At 36.4% G+C, this 22253-nt stretch overlaps 2 protein-coding genes across 2 annotated transcripts; one reads left to right on the forward strand and one right to left on the reverse strand.

The window, feature by feature from the left end:
* The first annotated feature begins 495 nt into the window (after nucleotides 1–495).
* LOC112045878 (uncharacterized) lies at nucleotides 496–13346 on the forward strand. The gene is made up of 11 exons (XM_052890786.1): nucleotides 496–1119; nucleotides 1213–1705; nucleotides 2303–2868; nucleotides 2998–4319; nucleotides 4557–5701; nucleotides 5966–6316; nucleotides 6449–6556; nucleotides 6686–8617; nucleotides 8762–9624; nucleotides 11979–12102; nucleotides 12694–13346. The coding sequence occupies exons 1-11, from the start codon at nucleotides 496–498 to the stop codon at nucleotides 13245–13247; spliced, it is 8082 nt and encodes a 2693-aa protein (XP_052746746.1). The 3' UTR covers nucleotides 13248–13346.
* A 499-nt stretch (nucleotides 13347–13845) lies between these two features.
* On the reverse strand, nucleotides 13846–21341 carry LOC112045877 (anaphase-promoting complex subunit 15). Its single transcript, XM_024082250.2, has 3 exons — nucleotides 21091–21341; nucleotides 18948–19053; nucleotides 13846–14536 (listed from the first exon to the last, which is right to left on the reverse strand). Exons 1-3 carry the CDS (start codon nucleotides 21208–21210, stop codon nucleotides 14322–14324), a joined length of 441 nt encoding a protein of 146 aa, XP_023938018.1. The 5' UTR covers nucleotides 21211–21341; the 3' UTR covers nucleotides 13846–14321.
* Nucleotides 21342–22253: the final 912 nt, after the last annotated feature.

Raw genomic sequence — 22253 nt, forward strand, 5'->3', positions numbered from 1 at the left:
AATTGCATCATGGCAGACGTCGACAATTACGATTGTTTTCTTCCACGAGTAAGCTACATCTATAAGAACGGCGACAAAATATTTGGATCACTAAAGTACCTAGTAGATCGAAATAACATCAAAAGATCTATGATGACGTATTCTATTGATTATCATACAACTGCCTTACATGATAAATGGAATAAATCGTACAGTAAAAGAATAGTTGACAGCGATTTCGTGCAGAAAAAACAATTTCTTAAAAACCTAAATACATACAAATATACGAAACGTATATTGATCCCGGATTTGTATAAGCGTACTGAATTAATAAAAGAACTGTGGAATAGTTCAAACGCTTATAGTGTGCCATCACTTAGTATCTGTGATTCAGATGGTATAAATGTAGTTTTTATTAATAGTAGATCAAAAAGTTGCCATAAATTCTCAAACCATCCATCAAGTCCTCCTACCAATGAAAACTCAGACATTGATGATATTGCGGATCGTCCAAATATGAAATATGATATTTCAAACTCCAATCTGAACACTAAATTTAGTTTGAAAGTATACCGTTGTCAATTATTTAAAACTGAAGACGACAGTTGTTGTTGTTCATGTAACTCAGATGCAATGTTTGAAGTTATGAAAAGTTTATATGATTGTTATAAAAAAAAAGATTGTGATAATTGTAATTGCATTCTTTGCGGTCATTTACCGCGAGAAGAACGAAAACTAGGAGAGTTACGAAAATCGGGTGTTCAGATTGCAGTCGAAGACAAAAAAAAACTACTAAAAAGTAAAAGTCTGTCTTACTTAGGAAAAAGTTTAGCAGAAAAAGAAAAGGCACTTAAGGATATTGCTCTTGCTGGTAGGCCTTTGCCAAAAGGAAAAACAAAGTCGGATAAAGATCTCATAATGAAAGTTCGTAGGGATCTTGGCCTGCCCCCAGAAACTACAAATGCATCTGACAGTGAAAAATATAAAAAAGCTTACAAGGCTGGCATAATTATACCTTTGAACGGCAAGACTCTACCTGAAAAGGAAGAGATATTGACAAAATTAGCCGAAAATGGAATTCCCCTCCCAGAAGGCCGAACGACTTCTGAAAAGGCCTTAATAGAAAAAATCAGAGCAAATGTACCCCGAAAGGATCTACAAGAACACTATGGACAACTAGATAAAGCTAAATCAAAAAGCCAAAAAAAAAAAATTTTAAAAGATTTTATAAAGCAAGGCATACCATTCCCAGAGGCAAAAACTCCATCTGATCAGAAACTCATGAACGAAGTTCGAGAAGAAGCCGGTCAGAAACTAACAGGATTAATAACTCCTCTTGACGGTAAATCAAAGGAACAAAAGAAAGCGATATTAATAGAGTTGGCCAAGAAAGGTTTGCCATTACCACAGGCAAAAAGTGCTTCTGATCAAGAGATTATGGACAAAGTTCGTATGGATATTGGTCTACCATCTGAACCAAAAACAGCTATTGAAAAAGATAACTACAACAGAGCAATGGCTGCTGGTATCATAATTCCACTAAATGGAAAGACACCTTCTGAAAAGGAAAAGATTCTTAGAGAACAAGCGAAAATGGGCTTACAATTACCCGAAGGACGTACGCCTTCTGAAAAAGCTCTTATATCTAAAATCAAAACAACAACTCCTCTCAAAGCGTTACCGAAAGAACAAAAGGAAAAGATATTAAAAGATTTAGCAAAGCAAGGTTTACCACTACCTGAGGCACAGAGTGCTTCCGAACAAAAGCTTATGGACAAAGTTCGAGCTGAACTTGGTCTTCCTCCTGAACCAAAAGATAAATCGTCTAAGAAAATATATGACAAAGCCTTGGCAGACGGTATCATAATTCCACTAAATGGAAAGACACCTTCTGAAAAGGAGAAGATTCTTAGAGAACAAGTCAAAATGGGCTTACAATTACCTGAAGGACGTACGCCTTCCGAAAAGGCTCTTATATATAAAACCAAAACAACAACTCCTCTTAAAGAGTTACCAAAAGAACAAAAGGAGAAGATATTAAAAGATTTCGCAAAGCAAGGTTTACCACTACCAGAGGCACAAAGTGCTTCTGAAAAAAAGCTTATGGACCAAGTTCGAGCTGAACTTGGTCTTCCTCCTGAACCAAAAGATGAAACTTCCAAGAAAATATATGACAAAGCCTTGAAATCTGGTATTATCATTCCATTAAACGGAAAAACACCTACTGAAAAGGAGAAGATTCTTAGAGAACAAGCCAAAATGGGCTTACAATTACCCGAAGGACGTACACCTTCAGAAAAGGCTCTTATATCTAAAATCAAAGCAACAACTCCTCTCAAAGGGTTAACAAAAGAACAAAAGGAAAATATATTAAAAGACTTAGCAAAGCAAGGTTTACCATTACCAGAAGCAAAAAGTGCTTCTGAACAAAAGTTTATGGACAAAGTTCGAGCTCAACTTGGTCTTCCTCCTGAACCAAAAGATGAAACTTCTAAAAAAATATATAACAAAGCCTTGGCAGACGGTATCATAATTCCACTAAATGGAAAGACACCTTCTGAAAAAGAGAAGATTCTTAAAGAACAAGCCAAAATGGGCTTACAATTACCCGAAGGACGTACGCCTTCAGAAAAGGCTCTTATATCTAAAATCAAAACAACAACTCCTCTTAAAGGGTTACCAAAAGAACAAAAGGAAAAGATATTAAAAGATTTAGCAAAACAAGGTTTACCATTACCAGAGGCACAAAGTGCTTCTGAACAAAAGCTTATGGACCAAGTTCGAGCTGAACTTGGTCTTCCTCCTGAACCAAAAGATGAAACGTCTAAAACAAAATATGACAAAGCCTTGGCGGACGGTATCATAATTCCACTAAATGGAAAAACACCTGCTGAAAAGGAAAAAATTCTTAGAGAACAAGCCAAAATGGGTTTACAATTACCCGAAGGACGTACACCTTCAGAAAAGGCTCTTATATCTAAAATCAAAACAACAACTCCTCTCAAAGGGTTACCTAAGGAACAAAAGGAAAGGATACTAAAAGATTTAGTAAAGGAAGGTTTACCACTGCCAGAGGCAAAAAGTGCTTCTGAAAAAAAGCTAATGGATAAAATTCGAGCTGAACTTGGTCTTCCTCCTGAACCAAAAGATGAATCGTCTAAAAAAGTATATGAAAAGGCCTTGGCAGATGGTATCATCATTCCACTGAATGGAAAGACACCTTCTCAAAAGGAGAAGATTCTTAGACAACAAGCTAAAATGGGCTTACAATTACCCGAAGGACGTACGCCTTCAGAAAAGGCTCTAATAACTAAAATCAAAGCAACAACTCCTCTCAAAGGAATACCCAAAGAACAAAAGGAAAGGATGCTAAAAGATTTAGCAAAGGAAGGGTTACAACTGCCAGAGGCAAAAAGTGCTTCTGAAAAAGAGCTTATAGACAAAGTTAGAGCTGAACTAGGTCTTCCTCCTGAACCAAAAGATAAATCATCTAAAAAAATATATGACAAAGCTTTGGCAGCCGGTATCATCATTCCACTAAATGGAAAGACACCTTCTGAAAAGGAGGAGATTCTTAGAGAACAAGCCAAAATGGGCTTACAATTACCCGAAGGACGTACGCCTTCAGAAAAGGCTCTTATATCTAAAATCAAAACAACAACTCCTCTTAAAGGGTTAACGAAAGAACAAAAGGAAAATATATTAAAAGATATAGCAAAGCAAGGTATACCACTACCAGAGGCTCAAAGTGCTTCTGAACAAAAGCTTATGGACCAAGTTCGAGCTGAACTTGGTCTTCCTCCTGAACCAAGGGATGAAACGTCTAAAACAAAATATGACAAAGCCTTGGCGGACGGTATCATAATTCCACTAAATGGAAAAACACCTGCTGAAAAGGAGAAAATTCTTAGAGAACAAGCCAAAATGGGCTTACAATTACCCAAAGGGCGTACGCCTTCAGAAAAGGCTCTTATATCTAAAATCAAAGCAACAACTCCTCTCAAAGGGTTACCGAAAGAACAAAAGGAAAGGATACTAAAAGATTTAGCAAAGGAAGGTTTACCACTGCCAGAGGCGAAAAGTGCTTCTGAACAAGAACTTATGGACAAAGTTCGAGCTGAACTTGGGCTTCCTCCTGAACCGAAAGATAAATCGTCTAAAAAACTATATGACAAAGCCTTGGCAGCTGGTATCATAATTCCTCTAAAAGGAAAAACACCTTCTCAAAAGGAGGAGATTCTCAGAGAACAAGCCAAAATGGGCTTACAATTACCCAAAGGACGTACGCCTTCAGAAAAGGCTCTCGTATCTAAAATCAAAGCAACAACTCCTCTCAAAGGGTTACCGAAAGAACAAAAGGAAAGGATACTAAAAGATTTAGCAAAGGAAGGTTTACCACTACCAGAGGCAAAAAGTGCTTCTGAAAAAGAGCTTATGGATAAAGTTCGAGCCGAACTTGGTCTTCCTCCTGAACCAAAAGATAAATCATCTAAAAAAATATATGACAAAGCAATGGCAGCTGGAAGAATCATTCCATTAAATAGAAAGCCACCTTCTGAAAAGGAGGAGATCCTGAGAGAACAAGCTCAAATGGGCTTACAATTACCCAAAGGACGTACGCCTTCAGAAAAGGCTCTGATATCTAAAATTAAAGCAACAACTCCTCTCAAAGGGTTACCGAAAGAGCAAAAGGAAAATATATTAAAAGATTTAGCAAAGCAAGGTATACCACTACCAGAGGCACAAAGTGCTTCTGAAAAAAAGCTTATGGACCAAGTTCGAGCTAAACTTGGTCTTCCTCCTGAACCAAAAGATGAAACGTCTAAAACAATATATGACAAAGCCTTGGCAGACGGTATCATAATTCCACTAAATGGAAAGACACCTTCTCAAAAGGAAAAGATTCTCAGAGAACAAGCCAAAATGGGCTTACAATTGCCCGAAGGACGTACGCCTTCAGAAAAGGCTCTTATATCTAAAATCAAAGCAACAACTCCTCTCAAAGGGTTACCGAAAGAACAAAAGGAAAGGATACTAAAAGATTTAGCAAATGAAGGTTTACCACTGCCAGAGGCGAAAAGTGCTTCTGAACAAGAACTTATGGACAAAGTTCGAGCTGAACTTGGTCTTCCTCCTGAACCAAAAGATAAATCGTCTAAGAAAATATATGACAAAGCCTTGGCAGACGGTATCATAATTCCACTAAATGGAAAGACACCTTCCCAAAAGGAAAAGATTCTCAGAGAACAAGCCAAAATGGGTTTACAATTACCCGAAGGCCGTACGCCTTCAGAAAAGGCTCTTATATCTAAAATCAAAACAACAACTCCTCTCAAAGGGTTACCTAAGGAACAAAAGGAAGGAATACTAAAAGATTTAGCAAAAGAAGGGTTACCACTGCCAGAGGCAAAAAGTACTTCTGAAAAAGAGCTTATGGACAAAATTCGAACTGAACTGGGTCTTCCTCCCGAACCAAAAGATAAATCATCTAAAAAAAAATATGACAAAGCCTTGGCAGCCGGTATCATCATTCCACTAAATGGAAAGACATCTTCTGAAAAGGAGGAGATTCTTAGAGAACAAGCCAAAATGGGCTTACAATTACCCGAAGGACGTACGCCTTCTGAAAAGGCTCTGATATCTAAAATTAAAGCAACAACTCCTCTCAAAGGGTTACCGAAAGAGCAAAAGGAAAGTATATTAAAAGATTTAGCAAAGCAAGGTATACAACTACCAGAGGCACAAAGTGCTTCTGAACAAAAGCTTATGGACCAAGTTCGAGCTGAACTTGGTCTTCCTCCTGAACCAAAAGATGAAACGTCTAAAGCAATATATGACAAAGCGCTGGCAGACGGTATCATAATTCCTCTAAATGGAAAGACACCTTCCCAAAAGGAAAAGATTCTCAGAGAACAAGCCAAAATGGGCTTACAATTACCCGAAGGACGTACAACTTCAGAAAAGGCTCTCATATCTAAAATCAAAGCAACAACTCCTCTCAAAGGGTTACCGAAAGAACAAAAGGAAAGGATGCTCAAAGATTTAGCAAAGCAAGGTTTACCACTACCAGAGGCAAAAAGTGCTTCAGAACAAAAACTTATGGACCACGTTCGAGCTGAACTTGGTCTTCCTCCTGAACCGAAAGATAAATCGTCTAAAACAATATATGACAAAGCCTTGGCAGATGGTATCATAATTCCATTAAATGGAAAGACACCTTCTCAAAAGGAGAAGATTCTTAGAAAACAAGCTAAAATGGGCTTACAATTACCCGAAGGACGTACGCCTTCAGAAAAGGCTCTTATATTGAAAATCAAAGCAGAAACTCCTCTCAAAGGTTTACCGAAAGAACAAAAGGAAAAGATGTTAAAAGGGTTAGTACAAAAAGGTGTACCACTGCCGAGGGCAACAACTACTTCTGAACAAGAGATTATAGACAAAGTTCGAGCGGAAGTAGGACTTCCTCCAGAACCAAAAGACAAATCTTTAAAAGAAAAATATGACAGAGCTATGTCTGCCGGTCTCATTACTCCTCTTGAAGGAAAGAGCGACTCAAGAAAAGAAGAAATACTTAGAGGTCAAGCAAAACTGGGCTTACCATTACCCAAAGGACGAACGCCTTCAGAAAAAGCTCTTATATCTAAAATCAAAGAAACAGCTCCTCTTAAAGGCTTACGAAAAGAACAAAAGGAAAAGATATTAAAAGGGTTAGTGCAAAAAGGTGTACCACTACCCAGGGCAACAACTACTTCTGAACAAGATGTTATAGACAAAGTTCGAGCCGAAGTAGGTCTTCCTCCTGAACCAAAAGACAAACAGTCTAAAGAAAAATATGACAGAGCTATGGCTGCTGGTCTTATTACTCCTCTTGAAGGAAAGAGTGATTCAAGAAAGGAAGAAATACTCAGAGGTCAAGCAAAACTAGGCTTACCATTACCCAAAGGACGAACACCTTCAGAAAAAGCTCTTATAAAAAAAATCAAGGCTACCACTTCAGTGTCAGATATACTATCAACAAAACCAACTCATGTAGCGGGGCGTCCAACTTTGCCACCGGAACAATTTAAAAAAATGGATTTAGAAACCAGGAAATCCCTAAAAGAAAGCAAAAGCCCAAGTGATGAATGTATTTGCGAATTATTCCCTCAAAAAGTATCACAAGACGTATCACCATCAGAAAAGTTGCGTAAAGCCAAAGCTGCAGGACTACTTACTCCTCTTGATGGAAAATCTAAGGAAGAAAAGCTAAAGATACTAAAAAGTTTAGCGAAGCAAGGTCTTCCATTGCCAGAAGCAAATACTGACTCAGACCAAGAGCTTATTGATCGATTCAGAGCAGATATTGGTCTGCCACCAGAACCAACAACATCTGCTGAAAAAAAAAAATACAAAAAAGCAATGGCTGATGGTCTTATTACTCCTCTTGAAGGAAAAAGTGATTCCAGAAAAGAGGAAATACTCAGAGGTCAAGCAAAATTAGGCTTACAATTACCCGAAGGACGTACGCCTTCAGAAAAGGCTCTTATATCTAAAATCAAAGCAGCATCTCCCCTCAAAGGGTTACCGAAAGAATCTAAAATCAAAGAAACAAGCCCTCTCAGTGGTAAAACCAAGGCACAAAGAGAAAAAATATTAAAAGGGTTGTTAAGAGATGGTTTGCCACTGCCACGGGCAACAACTTCTTCTGAACAAGAAGTTATAAACAAAGTTAGAGCTGATGTTGGTCTTCCTCCTGAACCAAAAGACAAATTGTCTGAAGAAAATTATGATAGAGCTATGGCTGCTGGTCTTATTACTCCTCTTGAAGGAAAGAGTGATTCTAGGAAAGAAGAAATACTTAGAGGTCAAGCAAAACTGGGCTTACCATTACCAAAAGGTCGAACGCCTTCAGAAAAAGCTCTCATATCTAAAATCAAAGCAGAAGCTCCTCTCAAAGGCTTACCGAAAGAACAAAAAGAAAAGATATTAAAAGGATTAGTAAAAAAAGGTGTACCACTTCCAATGGCAACAACATCTTCTGAACAAGATCTTATGGACAAAGTAAGAGCTGATTTTGGTCTTCCTCCTGAACCAAAAGACAAATCGTTTAAAGAAAAATATGACAGAGCTATGGCTGCTGGTCTTATTACTCCTCTTGAAGGAAAAAGTGATTCCAGAAAAGAAGAAATACTCAGAGGTCAAGCTAAACTAGGCTTACAATTACCCGAAGGACGTACACCTTCAGAAAAGGCTCTAATATCTAAAATCAAAGCAGAAACTCCTCTTAAAGGGTTACCAAAAGAACAAAAAGAAAAGATATTAAAAGGATTAGTGAAAAAAGGTGTGCCACTGCCGACGGCAACAACTTCTTCTGAACAAGACCTCATTGACAAAATTAGAGCTGATGTTGGTCTTCCTCCTGAACCAAAAGACAAATCAACTAAAGAAAAATATGACAGAGCTATGGCTGCTGGTCTTATTACTCCTCTTGAAGGGAAAAGTGATTCCAGAAAAGAAGAAATACTCAGAGGTCGAGCACAGCTGGGCTTACAATTACCCGAAGGACGTACACCTTCAGAAAAAGCTCTAATAAAAAAAATAAAAGCTACTACTCTCTTAGGGCCTCCAGCGCTTCCACCAGAAAAAATTGAAAAATTAGATAAGAAATCTGCCAAAAAAATGAAGGAGAAGGGAGGACCTAGCACTGAATGTATTTGTGGTTTACTTAAATCTGAATCGGAACGTTTAGGTATCTCGGTAATGAAACCACCGTCAGAAAAGAAAATTACCTCTCATGAAGCACTTGCGAAATATATTCGAAAAGCTAAATCAGGAGAACTATTAGCATCCTTGCATGGAAAAAATCCAGAGGAGAAAAAGAAAATTTTGAAAGATCTAGCACTGAAAGGGATTCCTTTACCAAAAGCGAAGACTGCTTCTGAGCAGCGTATGTTAGATGAAATTCATTTTGAAGTTGGATTACCTCCATCGCCAAAAACAAAGCGTGACAAAGAAATATACAAAAAGGCTATGGCCGCTGGCCTCATTACACCATTAATAGGTAAGTCTCCAGCTAAAAAGGAAGAAATACTTCGTGCTCAAGCCAAATTGGGTCTACCACTCCCAGTAGGCCGAACAAATTCTGAAAAAGCTCTTGTATCTAAAATTAAGAAAACTACTCAAACAGAAGCGAAACCATCATCGTCAATTAAAACTATTTCTATGAAAAGTGGAGACACCTCAATGAAAAAACATGTAAAAGGCGTAGGTGTATCTAAATCAAAAGGTGAAATTATTGAAGAATTCGAAGATATTGTGAAAACTACTAAGTGCGATAGAGGGTGTGGGTGTGACAAAAAGAAAATAAGATTTAAGCACAGTTATGTTAAAATTAGAGTCACTTCGCCTGATATATCATCCTTGTGCCCCTGTCCAGAAGAGTGTGTGCCGGGTGTTAAAGGAGGTGTTTTCACTGATAACGATGGCATTAAAGTTGTAATTGGAAGAGTAATAGGAGTACCATGGTTATATAGTAGTGAATTAAACCAAAAACGAAAACTAAAAACGAAAAGAAAATTAAACGATTTTACTAAAACTATTGATACCAAATTATCACCACACCTAAATATATATACAAGTTCTTTAATGGGAACCGATAAAAATGTTGTAAATGATTTTATAACGGAAGATAAAATAACTTTCATAATGCCATTTAATAGCTATCATAATAAGCCACGACTTCTAAACAGTAAAATTAAGGAAGAATTATACACGTCGCAATCTTCTAGAGTTTCCAGTTTGGAAACTGTTTACTTCATAAAATCTGATTCATCAATAACTTTAACAACATCATCTGGCGCATCCAGTGTATCATCTTTTTCTATAACAGAAACATCCTCTTATTTAGATAATTACATTAACAAAAAAAGTATAGACAATATTAAAATTGTAATAAAGTTAAACTCTGAAGAAAATACTAGCAGTAATAAATATCATTCTAGGTTTGTATTTAATTATGCTGGTTAATATTTTTTCTAATATTTAACAGATAAATAATAATTTTATATTTTTTAGCGATTCTGATTTAAGCGCTCAGTATATATGCTCGACAACAAGTAAATGGTCTTCGCAGATATTATCAAGGAATTCTCAAAAAGTATTTGATTACGATTATGTGGTATCAAGAGCTATCCAGTCGGAATGTCATCAGTTTATAGATTTACGAAAGCATACATACCAAGAACGTGCAATGAGTATGGAAAAAACTACTGACTTGAAAATTTTTAAAACAATTGGCAAAGAGTTTACAGAGAACACATTAGAAGAACCTTCTCTTATTATTATTGTATCAACTTCTTCCGATGGATCTGATGCAAACTCCAGTTACCTATTAGATAGATCCAAATCAATTATTATTGGTATGCAAATTTCCGAAAATTGTTCCTATTGGAGTAACACAACCAATTCATATCATAATAGTAAGTATTTGTTTAAATAATTGGACTTCAAGGATTTTGTCGACCTCAAAGTGGACGCTTATCAATCATAAAATTCATTATTTTCATATAACTTACATTTTCTTAGTTCGACTTAAGAGAAACGTAGCTTACATAATCTATGCTTTGCATAATTGTCTTATCTCATCAGACTATACTGAAAATCCAAGGTTTCATCTTTGAGAAAATGAGCTGTCATATCGCACTGGGATCTTGCTTTGTATAGGATGGAGGCGGGATGGTATGTTTTTGTATTTTTACAAGACAATTAGGCAAAGCATAGATCATGTAAGCTACGTCAGATCGCACTTTGATCTTGTTTTATTAAGGGTAGGCATATAGTACCTCCTTCCACTTGCTACGATCCGTGCAGATCTCCCTAGCTTATTCACTTTTCATTTACTTACGTGAATCAAACACGGTGTAAGTATTACTTGGTCATTAGCGCAGAGTAAACATTTGATGAGTTATTCGTTTATTCTTAGTCCATTAATACTTTCAAATAAATGTCAAGCAGTTGTCCATGAATAGGTGTTGAACTAGCATAGTGACGCAACACACCCTTGGTGATCACATTTTGCAACAAGTAACCAATCAGTGTAAGCCCCATTTATTCTGACACAAACACTAGAATTATTATAGAACACTTTAAGAGTTTATTGTTCACCTCACACATAGACAATGCTGACCATACCACTTAGTCATAGGCCTTTTCCAATTCAATAAAAGATTAAAAATCTTTTTTGCGTACCATAACTTTATAATTTTTCAGCTTTTCTGCGCAAGGAAAGACCTGATCCGTACATTCAATTCCGTACATTCAATTACTTTCTTTGGTCTGCGTACTATATACTATTGAAAAAATATATAGTACGCAAAATACTATGTTTTCAATACTGAAATCTAACCAATAAATCTTTCATATTGAAACTTTACAAACATTAGTTTTAGACAGATGCTATAGCGTAATTGTCGAGTTTCGTACTTTAAGCAATAGTTTTAGCGTGATGCATCTAATCAACTATCAACAAAAATACAAGACAGACAGACAAGAAAGAAAAAATAAATATTTTGGCTTGATTATCGATTTATAATTAATTCTCTGCAAGAAAGTACAGAATTGGACCTGTTACAGTTTTATTATAAGTAAAGAATCATAGAAAAATTTTTGGTGATTCGGAGATGGATGTTAGCCGATTCTGCATTATTTTAACAAATACAGCAATACGAGAATTTTATATATTATTAGATATAGAATATTAAAAAAAACAATATTTTTCATCTATAGGCACATGTAAAAGTGATGGTCTAAAACTGGTTTCTGAAGCAAAAAGTTCAAACGACGTGGTTTTAATACAATTTACCGACAATACTTCTACAAAAAGCAATCTTAATATACATGAAAATCATAATAAAACTTGCGTAGCATTTGCCGGAAAAGTACATCGAATTGTCAGTACTGACACTACTGAAGATAGACCATGTAGTTGCAAACCAATGGAAAACAATAACATTTGTGAAAAGTTGAAGGAGTATCAAAATCCACGAAGAACAAAGGCGTATCCAGAAAAACCTGGCCAAAAAGTTTCATTTGACGTTGGTTGTAAAGAAGAGGAGAGATTATCCGGCTTACCACCTACACCTATAGGTATAAAATATATGTATACTATTTATGTAGGTATAAAATTATGTACATAATTATAAGAGTTCATCAATTTAGTCGGCCTAAATATATAAAACTAGCGAACGCCCGCGACTTCGCCCGCGTAAAATTAGTTTTTCACAAGCCCCTGGAAACCATGGATTTTTCCGGGATGAAAAGTATAATAGCCTATGTGTTTACAGAGTGAAATCTATTTCCATTCCAAATTTCAGCCAAATCGCTTCAGTAGCCGCAGCGTAAAGGAGAAACAAACATACACACACACAAACTTTCGCCTTTAAAATATTAGGGTGATAGCGGACCCTGTCAAGGATCGCTTTTACTTATATGCACATCTTCCCTATATCTGCTCTACACTACTCTAACCCTTCCTTAACCCTATCCTACCCCTACCCTACCCCTACTCTACCCTTACCCTACCCCTACCCTACCCCTACCCTACCCCTACCCTACCCCTACCCTACCCCTAACCTACCCTTACCCTACACGTACCCCTACCATACCCCTACTTAACATTACATTACATTGTTTTCTTTCCTTTCGTTTATTTTATTTAATCAAATCCTTGCATTTCAGTAAACAAAAGTCCTCCGAAAGGCCCAAAGGAAGATGCAAGCTGCCCGTGTTCATATATATTAAAAAGTGGTAGTCCGACTGAGGAAAAGTGGCTTAATAACGGAAATACTAACACAATTACGAAAGAGGACAAAACAATTATAAAAAATGAAAATATCCAGTGCAAATGTTCGATGAAGCCTAAACCTGATTTTCAAGTTACCCCAATAAATGAATCACAAATGAGAATATTAAAGTCAGAGTTAACGCAATGCGTGTCAGGATTCAAATTAAATGTACCTCGAAAAGCGGTTGAACCTGAAGTGAGTTTCGAAAAAATATTAAAATACTACGTAGAAAAATCCGAACAGATTCAGTATGAGGACAGCAAAAACGACAAAAACGATAAAAAGAGGAAGCCAGTATCGAAAAAGAAAAACTCTATGGAATGCGAATGTCCTAAAACTGAACCAGTAAAAGGCTTTAAATTTCATATCGGTGCCAAAGGCCCGAGATCTAACGGTCTTGCTGGAATATTATGTTTTCCACTTGATATTTCAAGAAGTACGTTTTGAATATTTATTGTTTCATGTTCACATTTGATTACATTTCCATGTGTAACTATCTCACGTTTGTCGCTATTTTACATAGCTACTTATTTTGTATATCTTGTACTTCCTAGATATTTTTTTAAAAAGAATCACATAATATATACTTACGTCTTGAATTTTTTGTATAGACTTGTATAACTACATAACCTTAACCTTAATATATACCACCTTAATGTTTGGATGACGGAGCGCGATCCCAGCAGACTTGTTTATTTAAACGCCCTCTTCACTGCTGGCAGATGGACGCTTACTGGAACCCTTCCGACAACTAGCTTAAGCTTATGCAACTTAAGCCGTTAATGTCGGTTATTATCATTAACAACAGCTAATACTTATCGTTGCAGAATCAAACATGACACTATGCCACTCGAGTCCTTTATATTTCAGATCTCAATAGTGACAAGCCCTTTAGTGGAATATTAAAATAGGCTGATAATATTTTATTTGATGTCTTAATTACCTTTTTCTGTTTTTGTTTTCATTATATCTTTTAACATCTATTTGTACGTTATACTACAACAATCAACAACCCAAAAAGGGAGGTAAAATTAAACAATTTAGTGCTTGCGTCATAACTTTAATTTAATAGGTAGGTAACACACTAGGTTCATTGCATCTCTTTTTATATTATATCAAAGTTATATAAAAACAATATTGAGATCAATAAAATTGAAACAACTTGCAAAATGTTAACGTAATCAACAAGATATACAATGTTTAGATAAAAGAAGCAATGGAACTCTCTATTTCATCATTATATATTTTTTCAAGTACTCTTAAAATATAATCTTTGAAAGTTATCACTACTTGACCGCAATAAATGGGGTGTATACTACTGCTAATCAGCACTATAAAACGGTAATATTCCAAAGAAACTAAAACTACCCTCTAGTAGGTTTACTTATAATGGTTACCTACCCACTCTATTAATGTTTTACTACATTGGAATATCTAAAGAAATCAGCATAGTCTAGGATATATGGGGTCTAGAAGCACAAAAAGGTTACTGCGTATAGTGAATGAATAGCTCCTATGAAGTTATTCATTGTTTCCTTGATTTCCGTGCATAGAGGCTTGCACTTCAAGGACGGCGACTTCGGCGATGTCATCAGGGCTGTCCGATTCGTCTTCGTTATTAATCTCCGGAGACTCGGTGGTTGTTATTTCTTCGTCCTCATCCATATCAGCCGATTCCTCATCCATATCGCGCGATGTGGACTCGTCCGCGTCATCGTTGGTGGTGACAATAAAAACTTAACAAATAGTCAGAATCATTAGATTTAATTCATTAAAATCATAGAAGTATATTTATTGAAATTGCGAACATAAAATATGACAAAGCATTCGTTCACTTCTTATACATCTAAATATGACACTAGTGCATCAATTCTCATAGTTTAGAATGGTGGTGGTCCAAAAATGTCACATTGTTACATGTTACATGCTACATGCATGCATCAGAGCTGTTCTTGAGGACTTAGAAGGTAAATGCTCTATTGATTCAACTAATATTCTTTTTCAATGTCAAAATCTTGATATATCTTAGTCTGAACGTTCAACTAATCAAAGTTCTTTAAACCCACCTCAATCATAATTATGTCGCAGTATAGTTTTGGGGGGGGGGGGACTAGATTTGTATAAGTACCTACTACCTAGGACGATGACTACAACTGGACGCAATAGCTACAGCAGGCATGGACCGACACCATTCTACTTATAGATGTAATAATTAAATCTAAGCTACTACTTAATGCCATGAAAATATTTTTGGCTTAAATAAAAGGCATGACACCATGCAAGCAACATGGAAGGTGGAGAATAATCAAAATGCGTTATGCGTTTGATGTCAAGGAACCTTAATGTTAACAAACTAAAATAAAATCTATAAAAAATATTTAATAATCGATACTGAAAGAAAACAAACTAAACCATTTATTTCAATCAACTTAATAAAAAAAAAAAACAATTTTAAAGGATAAAAAAATATATTTTGACAATCGAGTTTTTCATAAATATTGTATACCTTTTTTTGTTTCAAAAAACTTTTTAGCAAAAGGTCAAAAATTTTATGTCAGTCAATGCGTTTCATAAAGATACAACCAGAAATATTCCAATCCAGGCAATAAAAAATTGGTAACTTAACCTTGGTATTTCGATTTTTCTTAACTGTAAAAAGTAATAACTTACAAAATATAAAAAAAAATCAGTAAATCTTTTGACACGATCTTATAAGGCATGTATACAAAAAGGGCTCCGAGAAGAGTTTGAGGTGGAAGGCGAAACATCGGAAATAATTTGTTTCTCTAACACCAATAGTTTTAGAGTAATTTCCATTAATGTAAAAATAAATCTTTAATTGTGTAGGTATAACTTTTGCAATTGTTTATGTGAGGGTATCAAATTTTTACACATTTTCCTAGACTTCATGACGCGTCAAACGAGCTACCACACGTATTTTTATTCGCGGTAAGTATTTAAAACTGTTTGGAAAATGCTGACAGTACGTTTTCAGCGTTATCGTACTTCAGCTATATTGTATCTCTATTCTTTACTTCCATCATGTTTCGTAAAAATTAAGGATGGAGAAATAAGGTATGTTTTATCCTGAGCTAAATTAATAATAAATTCGCAAGCATGCATCATAATATTATATGATAGGAAACGGTAAGCCAGAGTTTGTGCTGCGCTAGTACTACATCATAGGCGTTTAGGAAAAAACATTGTGAGAAAACCCTGAATACCTAATAATAAAAATAAAAATTTTAATAAAAAAAATTCAACCGACTTCCTACTCGAAAATTAACCTGCCGTTTAAATTACAAAATTTCTGTGGTTCTTTCAGAAACGGCTTTAATTAAAACATCACTGGCTTGGCACCGCCTTTAAACTGATCCGAAGGTAGCATATAGGTAAGATGTTATTTTTTTGCTTTTTAGTTTAGGTTAATTTTCGAGTAGGAAGTCGGTTGAATTTTTTTTATTAAAATTTTTATTTTTTAATTTTTAGTGTTAGCACACCTACTGAGTGTGAACACAAATGAAACGTTATTTTCTTATAATAAGTATCTAAGTCCTAAAATCCCAATTTTAAAAATACTACCTTAACTCATATACAAAATTTTACTCCCCCTTTATCCACACGTAATATGAATATTCAGAAAAACGTGAAAGGTGACTGTCCTCCGTCTTCATCACCAGACCCCCTATGCAGTCACAATCCATATGGTTGGAAAGGTAGCTACTGTGAACCGTCGAGGAGTTCCCTTAACTCTCCTTCATCTTCTTCACCAGACCCTTAATACAGTCACAACCTATCCAGGTGGAAAGTTCTCATCAATACGAAATTATCAAGTCAATACACAAGGTAGCTACTGTGAACCGTCGAGGAGTTCCCTTAACTATCCTTCGTCTTCATCACCAGACCCCTAATATAGTCACAACTCATCTTGGTGGAAAATTCTCATCAATACAAATTTATCAAGTCCAAACACAAGGTAGCTTCTGTGAACCGTTGAGGAGTTCTCTTAACTGTCCTTCGTCTTCATCATCAGACCCTTAATACAGTCACAACCCATCTAGGTGGAAAGTACTCATCAATACAAATAAATCAAGCCCAAACAAAAGGTACCTGCTGTAAATCGTTGACGAGTTCCATCGTCTGTGTTTCGGCTCCATCATCAGACCAACTCCAAACTTTCATAAAATTGTAGTGGTTTAAAATACCTTATGGAAACACTAACAAACGCACTAGCCGTCCCTACGATTTTCGAAAGTTCCCTTCAATTTCTCCAGGATGCCATCATCAGATCCTGACATGAAAAAAATGGGACCACCCTGGAATCAAACCCTTCAAAACAAAAAAAGAATTTTCAAAATCGGTCCACAAATGACGGAATTATCGCTGGACATACATAAAAAAAAAAAAAAAAACATACAGCCGAACGTAGAACCTCCTACTTTTTGGAAGTCGGTTAAAAAATTTTCTTAATTGTCTACGTGTGTGAAGTCTTCCAATCCATCCATATTGGACCAGCGTGGTGGACTATTAGCCTATCTCCTCACATTCTGAGAGCAGACTCGTGCTTAACAGTGTGCCGATTATGGGTTGTTAATAATAATGAAGATGATGAGGTGAATGTTCACATTTGCCAAAGCCATACATACATCTATGATAGCATCCTAAAAATTTGTTGCATAAAATGCCTAATAATTTCTAATAATAAAATGTATTTTTGAAATTGTATCTGTAGATACTTTGTATCTTACAAGAACCTTACCAGAAACAGTTGGTCGCGTGACATGTAATTATGTCAATGCGGCATTAGTTAAACTGTTGGCCTATTCAGTAATTTGGTATTTATTAACAACCTATAAAAATAAACATCAAATCAACTTAGAAATGTCATCTACCTACGACCTACCTATGTGTACTATGTGTCTCGGCGGCAGCCAACAGCACTTGACTGCAGTCGGCGACCGCCGTCGACCGCCGACAAGAGTCGACTGCAGTCGGCGAGGCCGTCGCCGACTGCAGTCGAGTGCCGTTGGCTGCCGCCGAGACGTCGCCGACTGCAGTCGAGTGCCGTTGGCTGCCGCCGAGACGTCGCCGACTGCAGTCGACTTACGACAGTTGACATAAACGAAACTGAGGTTCTATGCAACAAATGTCATCCAGTGCCTACTGGTGGATATCACACTGTAGGTAGATGTCATTTTGTTAATTGATTTGATGTTTGTTTTAATAGGTTGATAATAAAGACCAAAATAGTGAATAGAACAGCAGCTTTTTAGTGCTTATTTCAAATTTATGATTAATAAATTATTCTTTTTCTTGATTGACCACAAAAGTTACTACGGAACCCTAAAAAGATAAGATGATGATGATAAGAGTAAGAGTAAAAGGTATGAAATAAGCCTAATACTTAGGTAAATATCAAAATAAAATTTTCTGAAAACTATTACTTTATAGTAGCCACTGGGGATGATGACTAGGTGTGATTAAATTGATTTTTATGAGATATTTGGGTAAAGGTCAATATTAACTAATTAATATGTAAAAACAAACATCGTCTGAATGTTTTGTAAAATAAATGAGATTATAGAATTTCAAAATCTACTAAAATTCTTTTATCGTAATTAGATGAAAATTCATACATTTTTGATTGCTTACATTAAACGAGACATTTTTCAATATTTGAACTATAAACATAAACGCACAAATAACGAAGATATTTGTAATTTTGTTTGAACGCCCATACAAATCTAACGATCAGCGAATCAACGACGTCTTTAATTTATTTTGTGTAGGGTGTTTTTCAGGGATCCATGGCAGTGCCGCAAATCTGACCCGTTAAATCCCTGTAGCTCCGAAAGTAATGATCGCATATATCCTGTTACTTTTAGAAAATTTCTTTACTATTAACATACTTCTAATTTATATGAAATTTAAAAAACTGTCATCATCCCTATTATGGTTTATTAAATTAAAAGTGCTCGAGGCCTTGGCGAAATAATAAAACAATCATAGCAACATTTAAAAACAGACGTGCTGAGAATATGCTGAAGTCGTAATATTATAGAAGGTCTGTATGACAAATGTATGAAATATTATATAAAAAAATAAAAATAATAAGCAAACATCTTTAATTAACGTTTTAATAGTCACCGTCGTCATCTGAACCAGTATCATCAGCTGGTGGCTCATTAGTAGCGGCTGGAGCCTTTTTAATAACGGGCGCATGCTTCATGTACTTTTGGGCAATCGAGTTAAACTGAAATTTAATGAACACCATATCATTATCACTTCTAACAGTTAAAAATATTATGTACTTAAACATTTACTAATTTGAATAGCCGATGCAATGTGTGTCCCAAGGTGCTGGAATGCGAACTAAAAAGCGCTGTGTACCTTTCACCAGGTGGACTGACGACATAGAGCGAGTAGCAGGGAGCCGCTGGATGCAGGCGGCTCAGGATCATGATGTTTAAAAGTCTTATCTATGTCAGTGGACGTCCATCGGTTGATATGATGATGATGATGATGATGATGATGATGATGATGATGATGATGATGAATCACTAAGACTGTTCGTGTAGAACTTCAGTTTTTCTGTGACCGAAATAATACTACCAATCCTGCGATATAAAAAGTGAATGCCCAGGCCTACCATAACCACCCGGCAATTTATAAATATCTACAAAAATCTCGATAATTCTACTTTAATAATGAAATCATTACTTTATCAAAAAAAGTTTGCTACAACGTTATAAGTATTTTTTTTTATTCTTCTTTAATTTGTACACAACTGAGACAAGCTAAAATCATAAACCAGCCTGAGTTTTACAATATTTTAAAGACTTATGATTGGTTTGTTCAATCGTTAACTTTTTGTTATTTTGTTGTAGCTTGTCGGTAACAGAAAAAAATAATACAAAAGAAAATATAGCTTCAAATGTTACTTCGTTTTGGTAGGTACACCGGCGAACATTATGCCCTAAAAGAGTGATAAAAAATGTGCCAGATCCTCATTTATACATCATGTTATCTCCATAAACTCATAAACTATGGTTCCCTGGGCCGGTGAGCTGGTGGTTCTCTTTTACTGGGTTTGATAAAATATCATAACAGGTATTCGTACAGCCTAACAAACAGACAGACGAAAATGTAGGAATATTTACAAACATGGCGTTGCTCAGTCAGGACCATGGATAATGTTTCGTTTTTAGGGTTCCGTAATCGACCCGGTTTAGCTCAGAGACTACTAGTACTAGAAAGCTATAATATAGCACAAAACCACCATTCGAAGTCGGCATTGGTGAGTTTCTCAACAGGTGGGCCTGAAAATTAACATAGCCAAAACTAAAATAACGTGTAATTGTCATGTTTCGCTCCACCCAGTTATGTTGAGAATACTACACTCGAAATTGTAGACGAATACATATATACATATGGCCCTAGGACATATGGCCCAGTTAGGTAAGTCCAATTTCGAGAAAGAGGTGAACCGCCGAATACACTTGAACTCGGCTGGCCAAGATTCGGGAAACTCCGCGATACCTTTTCGTCCGAAATTCCTCAGTGCCTGAAGACAAAAGTCTTCCAAACTGTGTGTGTTGCCAGTAATGACCTACGGTTCCGAGACTTGGTCGGTATATGGGCCTCAGAAGAATGAAGAAGGCTCTTAGTCACGCACCAGGTGATGGAAGGAGCTATGCTCGGAGTATCTCTGCGAGATTGAATCAAAAATGAGGAGATCCGCAGAAAAACCAAAGTCACCGACATTGCTCAACGAGTCACGAAGCTGAAGTGGCAATGAGCGGATCACGTACTTTGAAGAGCCCATGAACGTTGGGGTCCCAAGATGCTGGAATGATGACGCACTACAAAGCGCAGTGTTGGTCGACCCCCCACCGGTTGGACTGACGACATAAAGCAAGTCGCAGGAATTCGCTGGATGCAGGCGGCTCAGGATCGTGATGTTTAGAAATCCCTAAAAAATCCTGCAGTGGACGTCCATCGGCTGATATGATGATGATGATGATGATGATGATTGGTGAGTACCTACAACTGCGGAAACCTGCACTGCGCGTAGCCCGACACGCACTTGTCCAGTTTTATATACTATACGTAAGGTGAGTGAAGATAAAATGGCCGAATTGAAACTATTGATTTTGTGAGTTAGCCACTATAAATAGAATTGGTAGGTACGTGTTATCAAATTAATATTTCTACATCTGGAAAATACCCTAATCAATTCTAAATGTTCTTGAATAATATCTGAAAGTGTTTTTATTTTTCTAAAACATACCCATTGCTCGTTCGCTTGCTCTAATAGAGTCAACTCAGCATCCTCATCACACGGACGATCAGGGTTAAACCAATCAGGGGCGATAATGGGCGGGTAAATGACTGGGAATGGTATATTCATTTTTAGAAATTAAAAGTTAAAGAACTTTTATGGTAAAACCAATTTACAGATGAAACACTGTCCAAAACTCCGAAGCGAATCAACTCGCTACTAGAGGCGGTATGCAGTTTGCGAGCTTTCTCTCGCAAAAGTATTGATTATTTGAATTTCATGTTTATCGTTTTGTGTTCGGACTCTCAACCAATCACAAAGTAACACGTCGACCAATCATAAAATGATAATAATAGTGTATCCTAAGAGAAACGGACATCATAAACATAGAGAAGAAAGACATCATAGATATATTATAATTATATCTTTAAAGCTTATTCATATGTTCTACTTGTACAGCTAGGACACGAATAGGTACTATACGTAGTTTAACTACTCGTATACCTAAGTAGCTCCTTGGAGTAATTTATTATTTGATAAGTAGTATAGAACGTTTTTTACCAGCCTCATTTGTTTTATAACTAGCTGTTGCCGCGACTTCGTCCGCGTGAATCTTAGTTTTTCCTAATCCCGCGGAAACCATGGACTTTTCCGGGTTAAAAAGTAGCCTGTGTATAGGTATGTAATCGAAAGTATAATTTATCTTGATTCTAAAATTCAACCAAATTCAGAAGTTTTGAGTAAAAAAAAATCCAAACTACCTTTTCCATTTATACCTAACTAGCAGACCCGGTTCGCTTTGACTTATATGCATACCCTACCCGTACCCAGCCTTGCTACGCTAACGCTTCAAAAACTAAACAAATGTATGGGTATAAATGTATCATGTATATCAAATACGACCTATAACTTAATCACATGACCGGTCCTATCGATAACAAAGATTACTCCGGGGTTATTTTTTCATGTTGAATAAGTGCTGATGTCTTCATGTGGGACCATAACGGCGACACCGGGGTGTTTGTGCGAGCGCAGAAGCATCGTCTGATAAGACCCGAAGGCTGAAACAATGACAGAGACGGAACGACTCTTTACGAGCGTCTCTCGGACCTCGGCTTAAAAGGCCGTTCGGGAAGGGATAACCTTGGCCTGAGTGAATCGATCCTGACGTC

The sequence above is a fragment of the Bicyclus anynana genome, chromosome Z, assembly GCF_947172395.1.
Source record: "Bicyclus anynana chromosome Z, ilBicAnyn1.1, whole genome shotgun sequence".
NCBI classification, from domain to species: domain Eukaryota; kingdom Metazoa; phylum Arthropoda; class Insecta; order Lepidoptera; family Nymphalidae; genus Bicyclus; species Bicyclus anynana.